Source organism: Eubalaena glacialis, chromosome 5 (assembly GCF_028564815.1).
Source record: "Eubalaena glacialis isolate mEubGla1 chromosome 5, mEubGla1.1.hap2.+ XY, whole genome shotgun sequence".
Lineage (NCBI taxonomy): Eukaryota > Metazoa > Chordata > Mammalia > Artiodactyla > Balaenidae > Eubalaena > Eubalaena glacialis.
Window position 1 is genome coordinate 147,631,837 of NC_083720.1, and position 18,644 is coordinate 147,650,480.

Consider the following 18,644-nt stretch of genomic DNA (forward strand, 5'->3'; position numbering starts at 1 on the left):
ACGATCAAATCAATAGACACCCCTCCCCCCTCCGCCCATGGATGCTCACTTCCAGCTTTGGGATCACTTTGCTGATCCCAGTGGAAAGTTTGGAGCGTCTACCAGGACACGTCCTCTGTGGGTGCCCTGAACTCCAAGTTCTCATCCCTGAGAGTCGGCCTCTCAGCCTCCTTGAGAATCAGCAGCTGCTCCTAAGGGGAAGCACCACACCTTCTTCTCAGGATCTTGACCTCACAAATCCTCACTAGTTGGTAGCTCGCCACTGTGGTCAGGGAGTACATTTGTATGTGTGTGTGTTTCTCAGCTTCAACTCAAGCTGAAATACTGATCTCAATCTCATTCTGCGCTTGATGTGAAAAGTCAGTTTTGGGAGGGGGCCCAGAGCAAATTTCATCTAGCCCAAATCCCATCCACTTATGCACACAATTTGATACATCCTGTAGTTGAGAAGCTTAAGCGAAAAGTAAATTTTGATGTATTACGAGTTCAGTGCTGTCAGAAATATCTGTGGTTTAAGCCAAGAAATACCATTCTTTTATGAGATTTTTGAGAAGACTGAAGTGATTGAAGCTAGAATTTTTATCCTTTAACCAGATTCTCTTAGAATTGGGATGTTATGCAACTCTCCCCGGGTCCCCAGATAGCAGGTGACTGAGTGGGGACTCTCACCCAGGGCCTGGCTCTTGTCCCCAAGCCCACACACTTTCCACAGTCCCAGGACCTGGTCCCATCAACCTGTGGTCCGTGTGGGTGTAGGCGGGCGGTGGTGGAGGGGAGGACCAGAGGATGCCTCACGGTGGCAGTGAGAGCCCCTCAAGACACAGGGCACTTCCTTTCCACAGGAAGGATTATTTTCTTAACCCCAGGAAGGAAAAGGAACTTTGGAATTGTGTCTGCTTTCTGACCCCAAGAGTTGCTGAGCTTGGCTTCACAACCTCCAGCTGCGGAGGGCAGCAAGTCGCCCAGATGCTCTGTGATCGGCTGCAGGAGTGAAGGAAGCCCCTCTGGGCGCCTGGCTGCACACCAAGCCCTGCAGGGCCTGTAAAACTTCAGCGTCAAGGACGGCAAGTAGGGAAACCCGAGAACTTCAGCGTCAAGGACGGCAAGTAGGGAAACCCGAGAACTTCAGCGTCAAGGACGGCAAGTAGGGAAACCCGAGAGTGCGCCTGCTGCTCAGCGCAGAGACCCTGCAGCCCGGCCTCCCGAGAAACCCACCCCAGTGCCGCCCCGATGGCTGTGGCCGCGGCCCTGGATGGAGTCCAGGCGGAAGCCAGATGCCCGGTCTGTCTGGAGGGCCTGAGAGACCCCGTCACCACTGAGTGTGGGCGCAACTCCTGCCGCTCCTGCATCCAGCGGTCCCGGGCTCACCGGGAGGACAGGTTCCCTTGCCCCGTGTGCCGCCACCCGTGCCAAGAGCGGCAGGCGAGAAGCAACACCCAGCTGGGCAGGATGATCCAGGCGGCCAGGCTGCTCCAGAGCAGCCAGAGCAACCGGAGGAGCAGCGAGGAGCCGCGCCTGTGCGAGCTGCACCGCCAGCTCCTGAGCCTCTTCTGCGAGGAACACGCGGAGGTGCTGTGTCTGTCCCCTGTGCGCACGGACCCCTGAGCACCAGGGCCACTTGGTGAGGCCGGTGGGCGAGGCCGCGGCTGACCACCGGCAGAGGCTCGGCGCTCACGTGGAGCCTTTGGAGAGGCGGGTGGCAGATGTCCACAGCCTGGTGGCCGCGCAGGACAGAAAGCTGCTGCAGCTGCGGGAGCTGGTGCAGCACCAGCGGCTGGAGCTGGCCTCGGAGTTCCGGCAGCTGAGCCGGGCTGTGGACGGCGAGCAGGAGGCCGTCCTCGCGAGGCTGGTCCAGGAGGAGCAGGACATCCAGGAGCAGCTGGGCGCCAACATCACCGCCTTCTCGGACCACATCTGCGAGCTGCGGGGCCTCCTGCACGAGGTGACGGAGAGAAGCGTGCTGCCTGGAGCCAGGCTGCTGAGCGGCATCGGGGGCGTCCTGGGCAGGGGCGAGCGTCTGAGGTGCCCCGACATCTGCTCCTTGCAGCTGAGGCGAGAAGGCTGCAGCCTCGCCTCGCCGCACTCGGCTCTGCAGAAAATCATTCAGACGTTCCGGGAGGACGTGACACCCTGGACCCCGAGACGGCGCATCCCAACCTGCTCGTGTCCGAGGACAGAAAGTCGGTGACGTTTGCGAGGAGCAGGCAGCTCTTCCCCGCCAAGCGCGCAGATATTCTGCCCGGAGCCTGCGGCGCTGGGCTCGTGGGGCTTCGCCAGCTGCAGGCAGTACTGGGAGGGGCGGGTGGGCGGGGCCGCGTGGGCCGTGGGCGTCTGCGCAGACTCCGCCCCCAGGAGCGTGGGCCGTGGGCGTCTGCGCAGACTCCGCCTTCAAGAGCGTGGGCCGTGGGCGTCTGCGCAGACTCCGCCCCCAGGAGCGTGGGCCGTGAGCGTCTGCGCAGACTCCGCCTCCAGGAGCGTGGGCCGTGGGCGCCTGCGCAGACTCCGCCCCCAGGACCGGCGCGGGGTCCCGGGAGAGACACAGGTGCCTCCGGACTGCGGGGCTGCGCCGAGGGGATTGCGAGGCCCGCGGGCCGGGGGCGCCGTTCCGCTGGAGCTGAAGGAGGAGGCTGCCGGGAGCGGTGTGTATCTGGACTGTGAGTTGGGCGCGGTTTCCTTCTGCAGTTGGAAGGACGGGTCCCGCACATCCACTCTTTAACCGATAAATTTTCTGAGGTTCTAAAGCCCTCTTTCTGTATCGGATGCGAAGGATAATCAGTGGTTTTGCTTCCTTTTCTTCCTGAAATTTATGGACAGTAGGTAAAATATTTACACCTGTCCGTACATCTAGCATCGAGACATTATTTTTTAATGCTTATTTTACTTAAAGCCATGAAGAAACTTTCTCTTTTTGTTTTCCGTTTTGGTGGTGGTGGTGTCGTTTCCAGAGCAGTAGAGATGTTGTCGGAACTAACAGGGACGCGGAGATTAACTGTAAAGTGTTTCTGGAATTCTAACGTTGGAGCCTGTAAAACTATAATTTCACAGCTTCAATACATGTGTGAACATTTGCATATTTCCTATAACCACACATTTACCTGTTCATAAACACATTACAAGTTCCAGGTTGGGAGAGAAGACACAGCTGTGCGGAAACAATTCTGAGAAGGCCTCTTGCTTTTCTGCCTGTGTTGGGATGGAAAAACTGCCTGATCCAGACTGTTTCCCAGGATGTTTTTATTATGGGAAACAGCCTTGAAAGATAGAGGTGGTGTCTCCATCCAGATTTTAGGACTCGCCTTTCTCTCTTCCTTTTCCGCACACCTGGGAAAGATGATGGGAAAGCCTGAGAGCGCCTCCTTTGGTGCAGGGGGCAATGTCAAAACAAGCGAGACCCCAGTAGTGACAGAAACCTGACAGCAGCCCCACACAGTAACCACCAAAACAAACAAACAAACAAACAAAAACCCAAGCTAGTCTCCTTTCTCAAGTTACCTGGGGTCTACTCGGGTAACCACCGTTCTCTCCCCATAAACCTTATTATATGAGTAGTAAACGTTTTCATATTCCTCTGCTATGTGTGGCATCATTGGATGCCTGACACTGAACCAAATTCTGAGTGGGGATCCACCGTGGCAGTGCAACCTGGTCCTAACATTTGGCATTCTGAGCAGGCTTTTGGTGATGTTCACCACCATCCATTTTCAGGGTACTTCTCCTCTGTTTTTTGTTTGTTTGTTTTTGGCTTCTAACTGGCTCTGATGCCCCAAACAAGCGTGCACTTTGAGCGTTTATACTTGCGAATCAGCTCACCCTTAAGGGGGTCCTTAAAAAAATAAAAAAAAGGGAGACAGAGAGAGAAAGAAAAGAAAGAAACCTGGGGAGGATACAAAACTAGAACAGAGATCCACAATTTGACCTAATTGGAAATCCACAATTTACTAAAAGAATCGATAGAACAAAAAAGTTAAAAGGGAGAGATTCTCTTTTGTGCCTCCCTAAGCTAGATGCTGATTTGGTAGGATCCCACTAAATGTAAACATGGTACCTCCGGTAATGTTAGTCTGTTACTGAAGATAAAATGGACATCAAAGAGGTATGTCTCATCTTAACCACTGGAACTGTGGTTTTGCCTAAATTCCCCATGGTCATAGCACATGTTGTCATAAATGTCCAAGAGAAGGCATGGATAATCTGACCCACTGAGAAATAAATTGAAATCAAATCAAGCCATTGGCACTTACACATTGGGTTCATGAAATAGGACGTTATAGGTGTCTCCACCTCCAGTTACAATAGATAATAAGACTAAATGTTAATTAAAACAAGGCATTCAAGATTTGAAATCCATTATGCATGACCTATTTAGTGGAAAGATTAATTATTCCCACTGCTTCTCTGTTTTACTTAAATTTCACCTCTTCTTTAACTTGAAAAGAATGGATTGCATCTCACAGTGAGTTACTACAACCCAAATGCTGTGTTCCCATCCAATGTTGTCTAATTACTGATCTATCCAAGCAGCGACTGGTAAATATCTGGCCATTACAGATTTGGCCAGTATGTTCTGTTCAGGGCTTATTTCAACAGCTTCCCAGCTATAATTTTCCTTCACCTCCAAAGGGAAACCAGGCAATCCCAGGTACATCAGCAGCCTTGCCCTGGCAGGCAGTGTGTGAGGGCAAGATTTTTACTTCATCCAACTTACTCTAGGAGAACTACTATGATTTACATTGATGGCATCCTTCTTCAGAGATTCATTTGAACACTCAACCTTGGTTGATTTCCTGAAAGTTACTTGGCATACTGGGAGCACCTCTATCCCTAACACTGTCAAGAAATAGCTATTGACCCTCTCAAAACCCACAACATGAAAACAAACCCAACATCTTCTAGGCCTTTTGGGATTCTGGAAGCAACATATTCCTTAAATTTCACTTAAGGCCATTTTTTTCTGTTACTTGCAAATCAGCCCACCTTTAATGATGCCCCTTCCAACGAAGCTGTCTAGAAACTAAGTTGGAATTCTTTGGGTACTCCTATTAGTGCCCCCAGAAATATCTTCACTGTAGGGGCTTTAGCAATTTCCTCCTGCTTCCTGGAGACTCTGGACCACCATGACCACCATAGGTTTCCCCTGGGCTCCTGTGCTGACCTGCTTAGATTTGTGTCATTGCCATTGCCAAGTCACATGCTGGAATTTATTGGACATAGACACTCTCACAGTGGCAGAGACTGTAACCCTCCCTACCCAGCTCCCCACAATGCCTTGAATTATGGGCCGAGAACCCCACCAGGTCACCACAGCTACCTAGACCTCCTTACTACCAGATGCAGCCAAACTCGAGCCCTCTGGCGTGTTGCCCCTGGAGGAGGGGTGGTCTTCACTGTTCTCAGTCTCTTGCCAGATGCCATGGTGCAAAGGAGGTACATATAAGTGCATCATGTATTTGTTTATGTTTTTCAACTATCACAAGATAGTTTTTGTCCCTCTTTTTATATAATCACCTGTGTATTAGTCTGCTTGGTCTGCCATAACAATATCATAAACTGGGGGGCTGAAACAATAAAGCTTTATTTTATCATAGTTCTGGAAGCTAAAAGATCCCAGATCGAGGTCCAACAGTGTCAGTTTTTGGAGATAGCTCTCTTCCTGGCTTGTAGGCGGCTGCCTGTCTTCTCACTGTGTCCTCACATGCTAGAGAGGAAGAGAGAGCTACCTGGTGTCTCTTCTAAGGACACTAATCCTATCAGTTTAGGGCACATTTTTAATATTACCTTTAACCTTAGTTACCTCCTGAAGGGTCTATCTCCAAATACAGTAATACTGAGGTTTAGGGCCTCAGTATATGAATTTGGGGTGGAGTGACATAATTCTGTCCCTAGCAACCTATGACATTTTCTCATTCCCCATTTCTCGTGGGAAAGATGTGGGTATTTGTTAGAAATCTTGTGCAATTCTAGATAAAACCCTTCGTAAGAAATAAAAGAATACATTACTGGTTCTTCAAAATATACCACAAATGTAATCTGTCACATTTGGCTTTATGTTGAAGAAGCAGTAAATACTTAAAAAGTATACATAATGTAATCTATGTAGGTGAATATGGAAAAGAATCTCTAGATATATTTAAGTATAAAAAGCCATGTACAGAACGCTACACATAGCATGCTCATACTATAAAAATAAAGAAAGAAAAAAGAATTTCTATTCTTGCATATGTGTACATGAATAGGATGTTTCTGGAAAAAAACAGAAGAAACTTAATAATGGTTATGCTGGAAAGGTGCTAGGAGGCCTGGGGGTCTGAGGTGAGAGAACAATTTGCTTTTTGCTGTACCCTACTTCCACGTGAATTTTTGCTACATTTATCTGTATTTTTCCCTTCAAAAATTCACAACAAATAAATTTGATGTTCAGTGGAAAATTGCTAGAATCCAAGTTTTAGTTTTGCCTGCTTAAAGAAAGACCTTTATCTTATTCCTTGAATGGATGGCCATCCCCATGGAGGAAGTCCTCAACCATATAGTATCTCTGTTCCTTGGACTGTCAGTCTGCTGGCCGAGACTCTACGTGGGATCTGAGCATCCAGGCTTCTAGCTCAGTGCCTCACATCACAGTGAGATTTTATGTAAGGGCTGCTGGATGAATAATTAAATGAGATGTCTTGCTGGGATTGGTGAGTCATCAGCCTCAGCGTGAATAAAGTTACCAGGAGCCATGGTAGAACATATCAGAGTTCTCAGTCTATCTCAACTGATGAGCACGCAGGGAAACCTGGATCTGCTCCCAGCCCCATGCTGCCCCCTTGAATGGCATGCAGTGTGATGGAGGATGTAACGGTCTGGTGGGCCCTCTTCATCCTGGGAAACGTGGGGTGAAGATCCAAAGATGTCAACTGAGAAGAGAGCCAGGAAAGAAACCTGGGAATCACACCCATCTGAGAGGGCTGAGAGGGAAAGGTAACCTGTTAAACAGACTGAGAAAGTGCAGTCTGAGCCCAAGGTGCAGGATACAACATATGTACTCAAAAATCAGTTGTATTTCTGTATCCTGGCAATCAACAACCCTAAAAAGTAATTACGATAATTCCAGTTATAGTAGCCTTAAAAAGAAAAAAGTACTTAGGAATAAATTTAGCCATGGTGGTTTTAAGATTTATACATGGAAAACTATAAACCATTGCTGAATGAAATTATAGAAGACCTGAATAAATGGAAAGATATCTCATGTTCATGGATTGGAAGCCTTCATATGAAGGTAGTAATGCTACCCAAAGCAATATACAGATTCAGTGCAATCCTTATCAAAACCCCAGTGTTCTTTTTTTTTTTTCCAGAAATGGAAAAGCTGATCTTAGAATTTATAAGCTATTACAAGAGATGCCTAATAGCCAAAACAGTGTTGAAAAAGAAGAACAAAATAGGAAGCAAGCACAGAGTAAAGATGTTATTGGTTAAATTTGACTAGGCTCTGATGCTGTAACAAGTGAACACTGACATCTCAATGGCTTGGCCCACAAAATTTATGTTTTGCTCTTTTGATATCCAGTACCGGAGCTGTGACTGCACTGAGTGAGTCTGAGATCCATATTCTCTGATCTCATGACACCACCATCACAGAGCTGTTGCAGCAGAACTCAGGAGAGTAGCAGGTCTGGTTTCCAAAGAGTACAGTGACTTGCTCCCAGTATTCCAGCATGGAAAGTAACAGCACAGTGGAGAAGCATGCAAATACTACCTTAGTCAGGAGATCATCAGGAATACATCATGTTGATAGCAGGTACCCTTGATATGTGATAAAAACAGCACTTCATCTCTGTGGTCTTCTTCTCAAAATTCATAGCCCTAATCTTACCATAAGAACATAGAATAAACAAATTGAGGGACATTCTACAAAAACCTGACCAGTATTCCTCTAAACTGTCAGGGGACATCTGAGGACCTGTCACAGACCAGAGGAGCCCAAGGTTATATGACGCCCAAATGAAATGTGATATCATAGATGGGATCCTGGAACAAAAAAAAAGGACATTAAGGAAAAACAAATGAAATCTGAATGAAATACGGAGTTCAGTTACTAATGTATCAATGGTTGTGAAAAATGTACTACAGTAATGTAGGGAAACTGGGTATGGAGGACTCAGCCCTTTGTATCTATAGGATTTGCATCCACAGATTCAACCAACTGTGGATCAAAAATATTTTTAAAAAATTCCAGATAGTTCCAAAAAGCAAAGCTTGAATTTGCCATACCCAGTAACAATTTACATAGCATTTACATTGTATGAAGTATTGTAAGTAATCTAGGGGTGATTTAAAGTATACAGGAGGATGTGCATAGGTTATAGTATGCCATTTTATATAAAGGACTTGAGATCTGTGGATTTTTGTATCCTCGAGGGTGTTGGAGCCAGTCTCCCTGCAGATACCAAGGAACGTCTGTATATATGAGAGCTCTCTCTAGTATGCATGCAACTTTGCTGTAAATCTAAAACTATGGTAAAACAACAAAGTTATTTAAATACTATATGAAAGAGCGACACCGTGAAGGTCCGCGGCTCTTACGTGCCAGGCAGGAAACAACACACATCATGTCTACACTCATTTTACTGGCTAGTTCTAGTGACACGACACCACTTGTTTGCAATGTGGCTGGGATCATTGGGAGCCACCTTGCAGGCAGGCTACTATATCCTTGAAAGAAAGAAGAAAAGAAGGAAGAAGGCAGCCTGTGGGGGGGGGGGTCCCAGGCGTGGAGGACCCGAGGCCTCTTGGCCATAAGTGGCATCAACTTGCCATGCATGTGAGTGAACCCCGCTGGAAGTGAATCCTTCAGTCCCAGGCAGCCTTCAGGGGACGGCAGCCCCAGCCAACATCTGCACTGAAACCTCAGGAGAGACCCAGAGCCAGAAACAACTACCCAAGCCACTCCCAACTTCCTGACTCCTAACATGGTGACTGGCTCCCCCCCAGAGAGACTAGTCAACAGAAAGCGAGAGAGAGGGCTTCCCTGGTGGCGCAGCGGTTGAGAATCTGCCCCTGCCAATGCAGGGGACACGGGTTCGAGCCCTGGTTTGGGAAGATCCCACATGCCGCGGGGCAACTGGGCCCATGAGCCACAGTTACTGAGCCTGCGCGTCTGGAGCCTGTGCTCTGCAACAAGAGAGGCCGCGATAGTGAGAGGCCCACGCACCGCGATGAAGAGTGGCCCCCGCTTGCCACAACTAGAGAAAGCCCTCACACAGAAACGAAGACCCAACACAGCCATAAATAAATAAATAAAATAAAATAAAATAAAATGACTAAAAAAAAAAAAAAATTAAAAAAAAAAAAAAAGAGGGAGGCTGAAGCCCTGTTCTGCCAGTTTTTCCCAGAGCACAGAGTGCTTTATTTTAGCTCTCCACCTGAACTCCTTTCAGGAGGTGTTGAAAGTCAGCAGCTGCAGCAGCACAGGATTTAATCCTTGTAGAAGGAGATGGCAAGTGCCAATGGAAAATGCCAACTTGTAGTTGACAGCTGACCCCTGGGGGCAGCAGGGAGGTGCAGGAAGTAGACAAGGTGAAAAACAGCCTTCGTGAGTCTCAGGTGGTGGGCAGGAAACGCTGCTGTACTACCTTTAAGTCAAAAAATGAGGATCTGGGTCTTTATCAAGTGCAAAGGAAATCCTGTGAAGCATTATAACATGATATAATAATATTTGAATTTTGAAAGGCTGACAATTCAGGTAACAGGTCTTTTGATGTCTTTAAGAGATCCAAGAAGTCGTGCGTGGTGAGCAGTTAAATACAGGTGCGAGTTAGAGAATCCGCAACAGATTTTGTTAAAGTTGTGGTTTCTAAACCTTTTTTTTTGGTTTTTTAACATCTTTATTGGAGTATGCTTGCTTTACAATGGTGTATTAGTTTCTGCTGTACAACAAAATGAATCAGCTATACAACAAAATGAATCAGCTATACATTTACATATATCCCCATATCTCCTGCCTCTTGCGTCTTGCTCCCAACTTCCCTATCCCACCCCTCTAGGTGGTCACAAAGCACCGAGCTGATCTACCTGTGCTATGCGGCTGCTTCCCACTAACTATCTATTTTACATTTGGTAGTGTATATATGTCCATGCCACTCTCTCTCTTCGTCCCAGCTTACCCTTCCCCCTCCCCGTGTCCTCAAGTCCATGCTCTACGTCTGCGTCTTTTTTTTTTTAATGTAAGATCTTTACGAAGATATCTTATTACTCTTTTTTTTTTAATTTTTATTTATTTATTTATTTATTTATGGCTGTGTTGGGTCCTCGTTTCTGTGCAAGGGCCCTCTCTAGTTGTGGCAAGCGGGGGCCACTCTTCATCGCGGTGCGCGGGCCTCTCACTATCGCGGCCTCTCTTGTTGCAGAGCACAGGCTCCAGACGCGCAGGCTCAGCAATTGTGGCTCACGGGCCCAGCTGCTCCACGGCATGCGGGATCCTCCCAGACCAGGGCTCGAACCTGTGTCCCCTGCATTGGCAGGCAGATTCCCCACCACTGCGCCACCAGGGAAGCCCACGTCTGCGTCTTTATTCCTGTCCTGCCGCTAGGTTCTTCAGAACCAATTTTTTTTTTTTTTTAGATTCCATATATATGTGTTAGCATACGGTATTTGTTTTTCTCTTTCTGACTTACTTCTATCTGTATGACAGACTCTAGGTCCATCCACCTCACTACAAATAACTCAATTTTGTTTCCTTTTATGGCTGAGTAATATTCCATTGTATATATGTGCCACATCTTCTTTATCCATTCATCTGTCGATGGACACTTAAGTTGCTTCCATGTCCTGGCTATTGTAAATAGAGCTGCAATGAACATTGTGGTACATGACTCATTCTGAATTATGGTTTTTTCAGGGTATATACCCAGTAGTGGGATTGCTGGGTTATATGGCAGTTTTATTTTTAGTTTTTTTAAGGAACCTCTATACTATTCTCCATAGTGGCTGTATCAATTTACATTCCCACCAATAGTGCAAGAGGGTTCCCTTTTCTCTACCCCCTCTCCAGCATTTAATGTTTGTAGATTTTTTGATGATGGCCATTCTGACTGGGGTGAGGTGATACCTCATTGTAGTTTTGATTTGCATTTCTCTAATGCTTAGTGATGTTGAGCATCCTTTCATGTGTTTGTTGGCAATCTGTATATCTTCTTTGGAGAAATGTCTATTTAGGTCTTCTGCCCATGTTTGGATTGGGCTGTTTGTTTTTTTGATATTGAGCTGCATGAGCTGTTTGTAAATTTTGGAGATTAATCCTTTGTCAGTTGCTTCATTTGCAAATATTTTGTCGTATTCTGAGGATTGTCTTTTCATCTTGTTTATGTTTTCCTTTGCTGTGCAAAAGCTTTTAAGTTTCATTAGGTCCCATTTGTTTATTTTGGTTTTTATTTCCATTCCTCTAGGAGGTGGGTCAAAAAGGATCTTGCTGTGATTTATGTCATAGAGTGTTCTGCCTGTGTTTTCCTCTAAGAGCTTTATAGTGTCTAGCCTTACATTTAGGTCTTTAATCCATTTTGAGTTTACTTTTGTGTATGGTGTTAGGGAGTGTTCTAATTTCATTCTTTTACATGTAGCTGTCCAGTTTTCCCAGCACCACTTATTGAAGAGGCTGTCTTTTCTCCATTGTATATTCTTGCCTCCTTTATCAAAAATGAGGTGACCATCTGTGCCTGGGTTTATCTCTAGGCTTTCTATCCTGTTCCATTGATCTATATTTCTGTTTTTGTGCCAGTACCATACTGTCTTGATTACTGTGGCTTTTTAGTACAGTCTGAAGTCAGGGAGCCTGATTCCTCCAGCTCCGGTTTTCTTTCTCAAGATTGCTTTGGCTATTTGGGGTCTTTTGTGTTTCCATACAAATTGTGGAATTTTTTGTTCTACTTTTGTGAAAAATGCTGTTGGTAGTTTGATAGGGATTGCAATGAATCTGTAGATTGCTTTGGGTGGTATAGTCATTTTCACAATGTTGATTCTTCCAATCCAAGAACATGTTATATCTCTCCATCTGTCTGTATTATCTTTAATTTCTTTCATCAGTGTCTTATAGTTTTCTGCATACAGGTCTTTTGTCTCCTTAGGTAGGTTTATTCCTAGGTATTTTATTCTTTTTGTTGCAGTGGTAAATGGGAGTGTTTCCTTAATTTCTCTTTCAGATTTTTCATCATTAGTGTATAGGAATGCAAGAGATTTCGGTGCATCAATTTTGTATCCTGCTACTTTACCAAATTCGTTGATTAGCTCTAGTAGTTTTCTGGTAGCATCTTTAGGATTTTCTATGTATAGTATCATGTAATCTGCAAACAGTGACAGCTTTACTTCTTCTTTTCCAATTTGGATTCCTTTTATTTCTATTTCTTCTCTGCTGTGGCTAAAACTTCCAAAACTATGTTGAATAATAGTGGTGAGAGTGGGCAACCTTGTCTTGTTGCTGATCTTAGACGAAATGGTTTCAGTTTTTCACCATAGAGAATGATATTGGCTGTGGGTTTGTCATATATGGGCTTTATTATGCTGATGTAAGTTCCCTCTATGCCTACTTTCTGGAGGGTTTTTATCATAAATGGGTGTTGAATTTTGTTGAAAGCTTTTTCTGCATCTATTGAGATGATCATATGGTTTTTCTCCTTCAATTTGTTAATATAGTGTATCACATTGATTGATTTGCGTATATTGAAGAATCCTTGCATTCCTGGGATAAACCCCGCTTGATCATGCTGTATGATCATTTTAATGTGCTGTTGGATTCTGTTTGCTAGTATTTTGCTGAGGATTTTTGCATCTATATTCATCAGTGATATTGGCCTGTAGTTTTCTTTCTTTGTGACATCTTTGTCTGGTTTTGGTGTCAGGGTGATGGTGGTCTTGTCGAATGAGTTTGGGAGTGCTCCTCCCTCTGCTATATTTTGGAGGAGTTTGAGAAGGATAGGTGTCAGCTCTTCTCTAAATGTTTGATAGAATTCACCTGTGAAGCCATCTGGTCCTGGGCTTTTGTTTGTTGGAAGATTTTTAATCACATTCTCAATTTAAGTGCTTGTGATTGGTCTGTTTATGTTTTCTATTTCTTCCTGGTTCAGGCTCGGAAAGTTGTGCTTTTCTAAGAATTTGTCCATTTCTTCCAGATTGTCAATTTTATTGGCGTATAATGGCTTGTAGTAATCTCTCATGATCCTTTGTATTTCTACAGTGTCCGTTGCTACTTCTCCTTTTTCATTTCTAATTCTATTGATTTGAGTCTTGTCCCTTTTTTTCTTAACGAGTCTGGCTAATGGTTTATCAATTTTGTTTATGTTCTCAAAGAACCAGCTTTTAGTTTTATTGATCTTTGCTACTGTTTTCTTCATTTCTTATTCACTTATTTCTGATCTGATCTTTATGATTTCTTTCCTTCTGCTAACTTTGGGGTCTTTTTGTTCTTCTTTCTCCAATTGCTTTAGGTGTGAGGTTAGGTTGTTAATTTGAGATATTTCTTGTTTCTTGAGGTAGGATTGTGTTGCTATAAACTTCCCTCTTAGAACTGCTTTTGCTGCATCCCATAGGTTTTGGGTCATCGTGTTTTCATTGTCATTTGTTTCTAGGTATATTTGATTTCCTCAGTCATCTCTTGGTTATTTATTAGTGTATTTTTTAGTCTCCATGTGTTTGTGTTTTTTACAGATTTTTTCCTGTAATTGATATCTAGTCTCATAGTGCTGTGGTCGGAAAAGATATTTGATACGATTTCAATTTTCTTAAATTTACCAAGGCTTGATTTGTGACCCAAGATATTATCTATCCTGGAGAATGTTCCATGAGCACTTGAGAAGAAAGTGTATTGTTGTTTTTGGATGGAATGTGCTATAAATATCAATTAAGTCCATCTTGTTTAATGTGTCATTTAAAGCTTGTGTTTCCTTATGTATTTTCATTTTGGATGATCAGTCCATTGGTGAAAGTGGGGTGTTAGAGTCCCCTACTATGATTGTGTTACTGTCGATTTCCCCTTTTATGGCTGTTAGCATTTGCCTTATGTATTGAGGTGCTCCTATATTGGGTACATAAATATTTACAATTGTTACATCTTCTTCTTGGATTGATCCCTTGGTCATTATGTGGTATCTTTCTTTGTCTCTTGTAATAGTCTTTATTTTAAAGGCTATTTTGTCTGATATGAGAATTGCTACTCCAACTTTCTTTTGATTTCCATTTGCATGGAATCTCTTTTTCCATCCCCTTAGTTTCAGTCTGTATGTGTCCCTAGGTCTGAAGTGGGTCTCTTGTAGACAGCATGTATATGGGTCTTGTATTTGTATTCATTCAACAAATCTATGTCTTTTGGTTGGAGCATTTAATCCATTTACATTTAAGATAGATATTGATATGTATGTTCCTATTACCATTTTGTTAATTGTTTTGGGTTTGTTATTGTAGGTCTTTTCCTTTTCTTGTGTTTCCTGCCTAGAGAAGTTCCTTTAGCATTTGTTGTAGAGCTGGTTTGGTGGTGCTGAATTCTCTTAGCTTTTGCTTGTCTGTAAAGGTTTTAATTTCTCTGTCGAATCTGAATGAGATCCTTGCTGGGTAAAGTAATCTTGGTTGTAGGTTTTTCCCTTTCATCACTTTAAATATGTCCTGCCACTCCCTTCTGGCTTGCAGAGTTTCTGCTGAAAGATCAGCTGTTAACCTTATGGGGATTCCCTTGTATGTTATTTGTTGTTTTTCTCTTGCTGCTTTTAATATTTTTTCTTTGTGTTTACTTTTTGATAGTTTGATTAATATGTGTCTTGGCATCTTTCTCCTTGGATTTATTCTGTATGGGACTTTCTGTGCTTCCTGGACTTGATTGACTATTTCCTTTCCCATATTAGGGACGTTTTCAACTGTAATCTCTTCAAATATTTTCTCAGTCCCTTTCTTTTTCTCTTCTTCTTCTTGGACCCCTATAATTCGAATATTGGTGTGTTTAATGTTGTTCCGGAGGTCTCTGAGACTGTCCTCAATTCTTTTCATTCTTTTTTCTTTATTCTAGTCTGAGGTAGTTATTTCCACTATTTTATCTTCTAGGTCACTTATCCATTCTTCTGCCTCAGTTATTCTGCTATTGATTCCTTCTAGAGAATTTTTAATTTCATTTATTGTGTTGTTCGTCATTGTTTGTTTGCTCTTTAGTTCTTCTAGGTCCTTGTTAAACATTTCTTGTATTTTCTCCATTCTATTTCCACAATTTTGGATCATCTTTACTATGATTACTCTGAATTCTTTTTCAGGTAGACTGCCTATTTCCTCTTCATTTATTTGGTCTGGTGGGTTTTTACCTTGCTCGTTCATCTGCTGTGTGTTTCTCTGTCTTCTCATCTTGCTTAACTTACTGTGTTTGGGGTCTCCTTTTCACAGGCTGCAGGTTCCCGTTGTTTTTGGTGTCTGCCCCCAATGGCTAAGGTTGGTTCAGTGGGTTGTGTAGGCTTCCTGGTGGAGCAGAGTGGTGCCTGTGTTCTGGTAGATGAGGCTTGATCTTGTCTTTCTGGTGGGTAGGACCACATCTGGTGGTGTGTTTTGGGGTGCCTGTGACTTTATTATGATTTTAGGCAGCCTCTCTGCTAATGGGTAGGGTTGTGTTCCTGTCTTGCCAGTTATTTTGCACAGCGTGTCCAGCACTGTAGCTTTCTGGTTGTTGAGTCGAGCTGGGTCTTAGCGTTGAGATGGAGATCTCTTGAAGAGCTTTCACCATTTGATATAACATGGAGCTGGGAGGTCTCTGGTGGACCAATGTCCTGAACTCAGCTCTCCCACCTCAGAGGCACAGGCCTAACACCCAGCCAGAGCACCAAGACCCTGTCAGCCACAAGGCTCAGAAAAAAAGGGAGAATAAAAGAAAGAAAGAACCCAACAAAGAAACAAAGAAAAAAATAAAATAAAGTTATTAAAATAAAAAATAAAAAAGTTATTAAAAATAAAAAAATTAGAAAGTAATTTAAAAAAGAAAAAAAAAAAAAAAGGAAAGAAGAGAGCAACCAAACCAAAAAACAAATCCACCAATGATAACAAGCACTAAAAACTATACAAAAAAAAAAAAATGGACAGACAGAACTCTAGGACAAATGGTAAAAACAAAGTTATACAGACCAAATCACACAAAGAAGCATACACATGCACACTCATAAAAAGAGAAAAAGGAAAAAATATATATATATATTTATATATTTTAAAAAAAAGGAAGAGAGCAACTGAAATCAATAAACAAATCTATCAATGATAATGAACTCTAAATACTAAACTAAGATAAACATAAAACCAGAAAAAAATTAGATGCAGAAAGCAAACCCCAAGTCTACAGTTATTCCCAAAGTCCACTGCCTCAATTTTGGGCTTATTCGTTGTCTATTCTGGTATTCCACAGATGCAGGGTACATCCAGTTGACTGTGGAAGTTTAATCCACTGCTCCTGAGGCTGCTGGGAGAGATTTCCCTTTCTCTTCTTTGTTTGCGCAGCTCCTGGGCTTCAGCTTTGATTTTGGCTCCGCCTCTGCATGTCGGTCGCCTGAGGGCATCTGTCCTTCACTCAGACAGGACGGGGTTAAAGGAGCAGCTGATTCGGGGGCTCTGGCTCACTCAGGCCGGGGGAGGAAGGGGTACGGAATTCAGGGCGAGCCTGCAGTGGCAGAGGCCAGTGTGACGTTGCACCAGCCTGAGGCGTGCCGTGTGTTCTTCCGGGGAAGTTGTCCCTGGATCACGGGACCCTGGCAGTGGCGGGCTGCACAGGCCCCCGGGAGGGGAGGTGTGGAGAGTGACCTGTGTTTGCACACAGGCTTCTTGGTGGCGGCAGCAGCAGCCTTAGCATCTCATGCCTGTCTCTGGGGTCTGTGCTGATCGCCGCGGCTCGCGGCCGTCTCTGGAGCTCGTTTAGGTGGTGCTGTGAATCCCCTCTCCTCGTGCACCCGGAAACAATGGTCTCTTTCCTCTTTGGCAGGTCCAGACCTTTTCCCGGACTCCCTCCCCGCGATCTGTGGTGCACTAGCCTCCTTCAGGCTGTGTTCACGCAGCCAACCCCAGTCCTCTCCCTGGGATCCGACCTCGGAAGCCTGAGCCTCAGCTCCCAGCCCCCGCCCACCCCGGCGGGTGAGCATACAAGCCTCTTGGGCTGGTGAGTGCTGGTCGGCACCGATCCTCTGTGCGGGAATCTCTCCGCTTTGCCCTCCGCACTCCTGTGGCTGCGCTCTCCTCCATGGCTCCAAAACTTCCCCCCTGCCACCACCCCGTCTCTGCCAGTGAAGGGGCTTCCTAGTGTGTGGAAGCCTTTTCTCCTTCACAGCTCCCTCCCACTGGTGCAGGTCCCATCCCTATTCTTTTGTCTCTGTTTTTCATTTTTTATTTTGCCCTACCCCGGTACATGGGGAGTTTCTTGCCTTTTGGGAAGTCTGAGATCTTCTGAGAGCTTTCAGTAGGTGTTCTGTAGGGCTTGTTCCACATGTAGATGTATTTCTGACGTATTTGTGGAGAGGAAGGTGATCTCCACATCTTACTCCTCCACCATCTTGAAGGCCTCCTCTAAACTTTTTGAATTGCTGGTGGCATCAGCTTCCCCTCTTTTTGTTTGTTCTTTTACTATGGGATGAGTATTTGGTTTTAATTTAAATACTCTAAGATACAAAATATGACTCATTCCTTATCACAGTTCATGTCACACAAGATTCCTTAAGACAGGAACCCCTTCAGTATGATACTGAATCCTGAAAGGCTGGCCCTGCTTTGTAAGGTACAGTGTAATTCAACAGGATGGGGCTAGCCTACCTGCTAGATGCTAATTAACCTAAAGAGTTCATTGTTATGCATCGAATCTTCCTTTGGACCCATTGCTTTTAAGAATTACCATCGTCTTCCCTGCAAGACTACTTCAGAAGTTATCTGGCTTTTACCCTTACACCTCCTGTGTAAAAACTGAAACTGTTCTAAATTTATCAGTGATCTAGTTTCTCAGCCAAGGAATATTTTTTATCTGTGTTGCTCTCTGAGACACTTTACAGTCTTGAGCTCTGGTTGCTCCAGCTTGTTTTAGCAAGTCGCTCTTCCTCTCCTTCCCCTTCCTGCACATGCCTGCAAAGGCACGCAGCAAACTTTCCATATGTAGTGTGAAACATATATATGCATGTGTGTGTGTATGGGCTGCTGGTACATACATACATACATTGAACACAGGCATGTCTATGTGCATTTATAGATATGCACACGTACATTAGCTATAAATTCATCTAAAAATGCCTATATCTGTTTCCTGCAGAAGTGAGATTTAGAGGGAGCAGGTCTAAGTGTGCCATTTTGTTTTGTAAACCGTTTTTTGAAAAAACAAAACAACACTAAAATGTATTTACTTTCTTTGCAATTTGAAAACAACTTTTTAAAGAGAAAAAGCCAAGTTATTTTTGTTATTTTTGTTGCAGGAGAATGGCGTGAGAGAGGATGGTCATGTCCCAGGTCTCAGGTGAGTCCCTGGGATGGGCTGCCAAGTGAGGGTCCTTGGCTTCCTGCAGGAAATAATTCAAGAGCAAGCTATATTAAGTGAAAGCAGGTTTATTTAGAGAGATACACACTTCATAGGTAGAATGCAGTCCATCTCAGAAGGCAAGAACAGCCCTGGGAGATAAACATTTCAA

The 18,644-nt window shown here is 44.2% G+C and overlaps 1 protein-coding gene across 1 annotated transcript in view; it reads left to right on the plus strand.

The window, feature by feature from the left end:
- Positions 1–1,230: 1,230 nt before the first annotated feature.
- The window catches only part of LOC133091858 (tripartite motif-containing protein 75-like), a 137,043-nt gene continuing 119,629 nt past the window's right edge, over positions 1,231–18,644 (plus strand). The window contains exons 1-4 of the mRNA XM_061191045.1: positions 1,231–1,569; positions 1,613–2,184; positions 2,278–2,639; positions 18,432–18,472. Of these exons, the coding sequence (XP_061047028.1) occupies positions 1,231–1,569; positions 1,613–2,184; positions 2,278–2,639; positions 18,432–18,472 (1,314 nt within the window). The remainder of the gene's footprint in view (positions 1,570–1,612; positions 2,185–2,277; positions 2,640–18,431; positions 18,473–18,644) is intronic.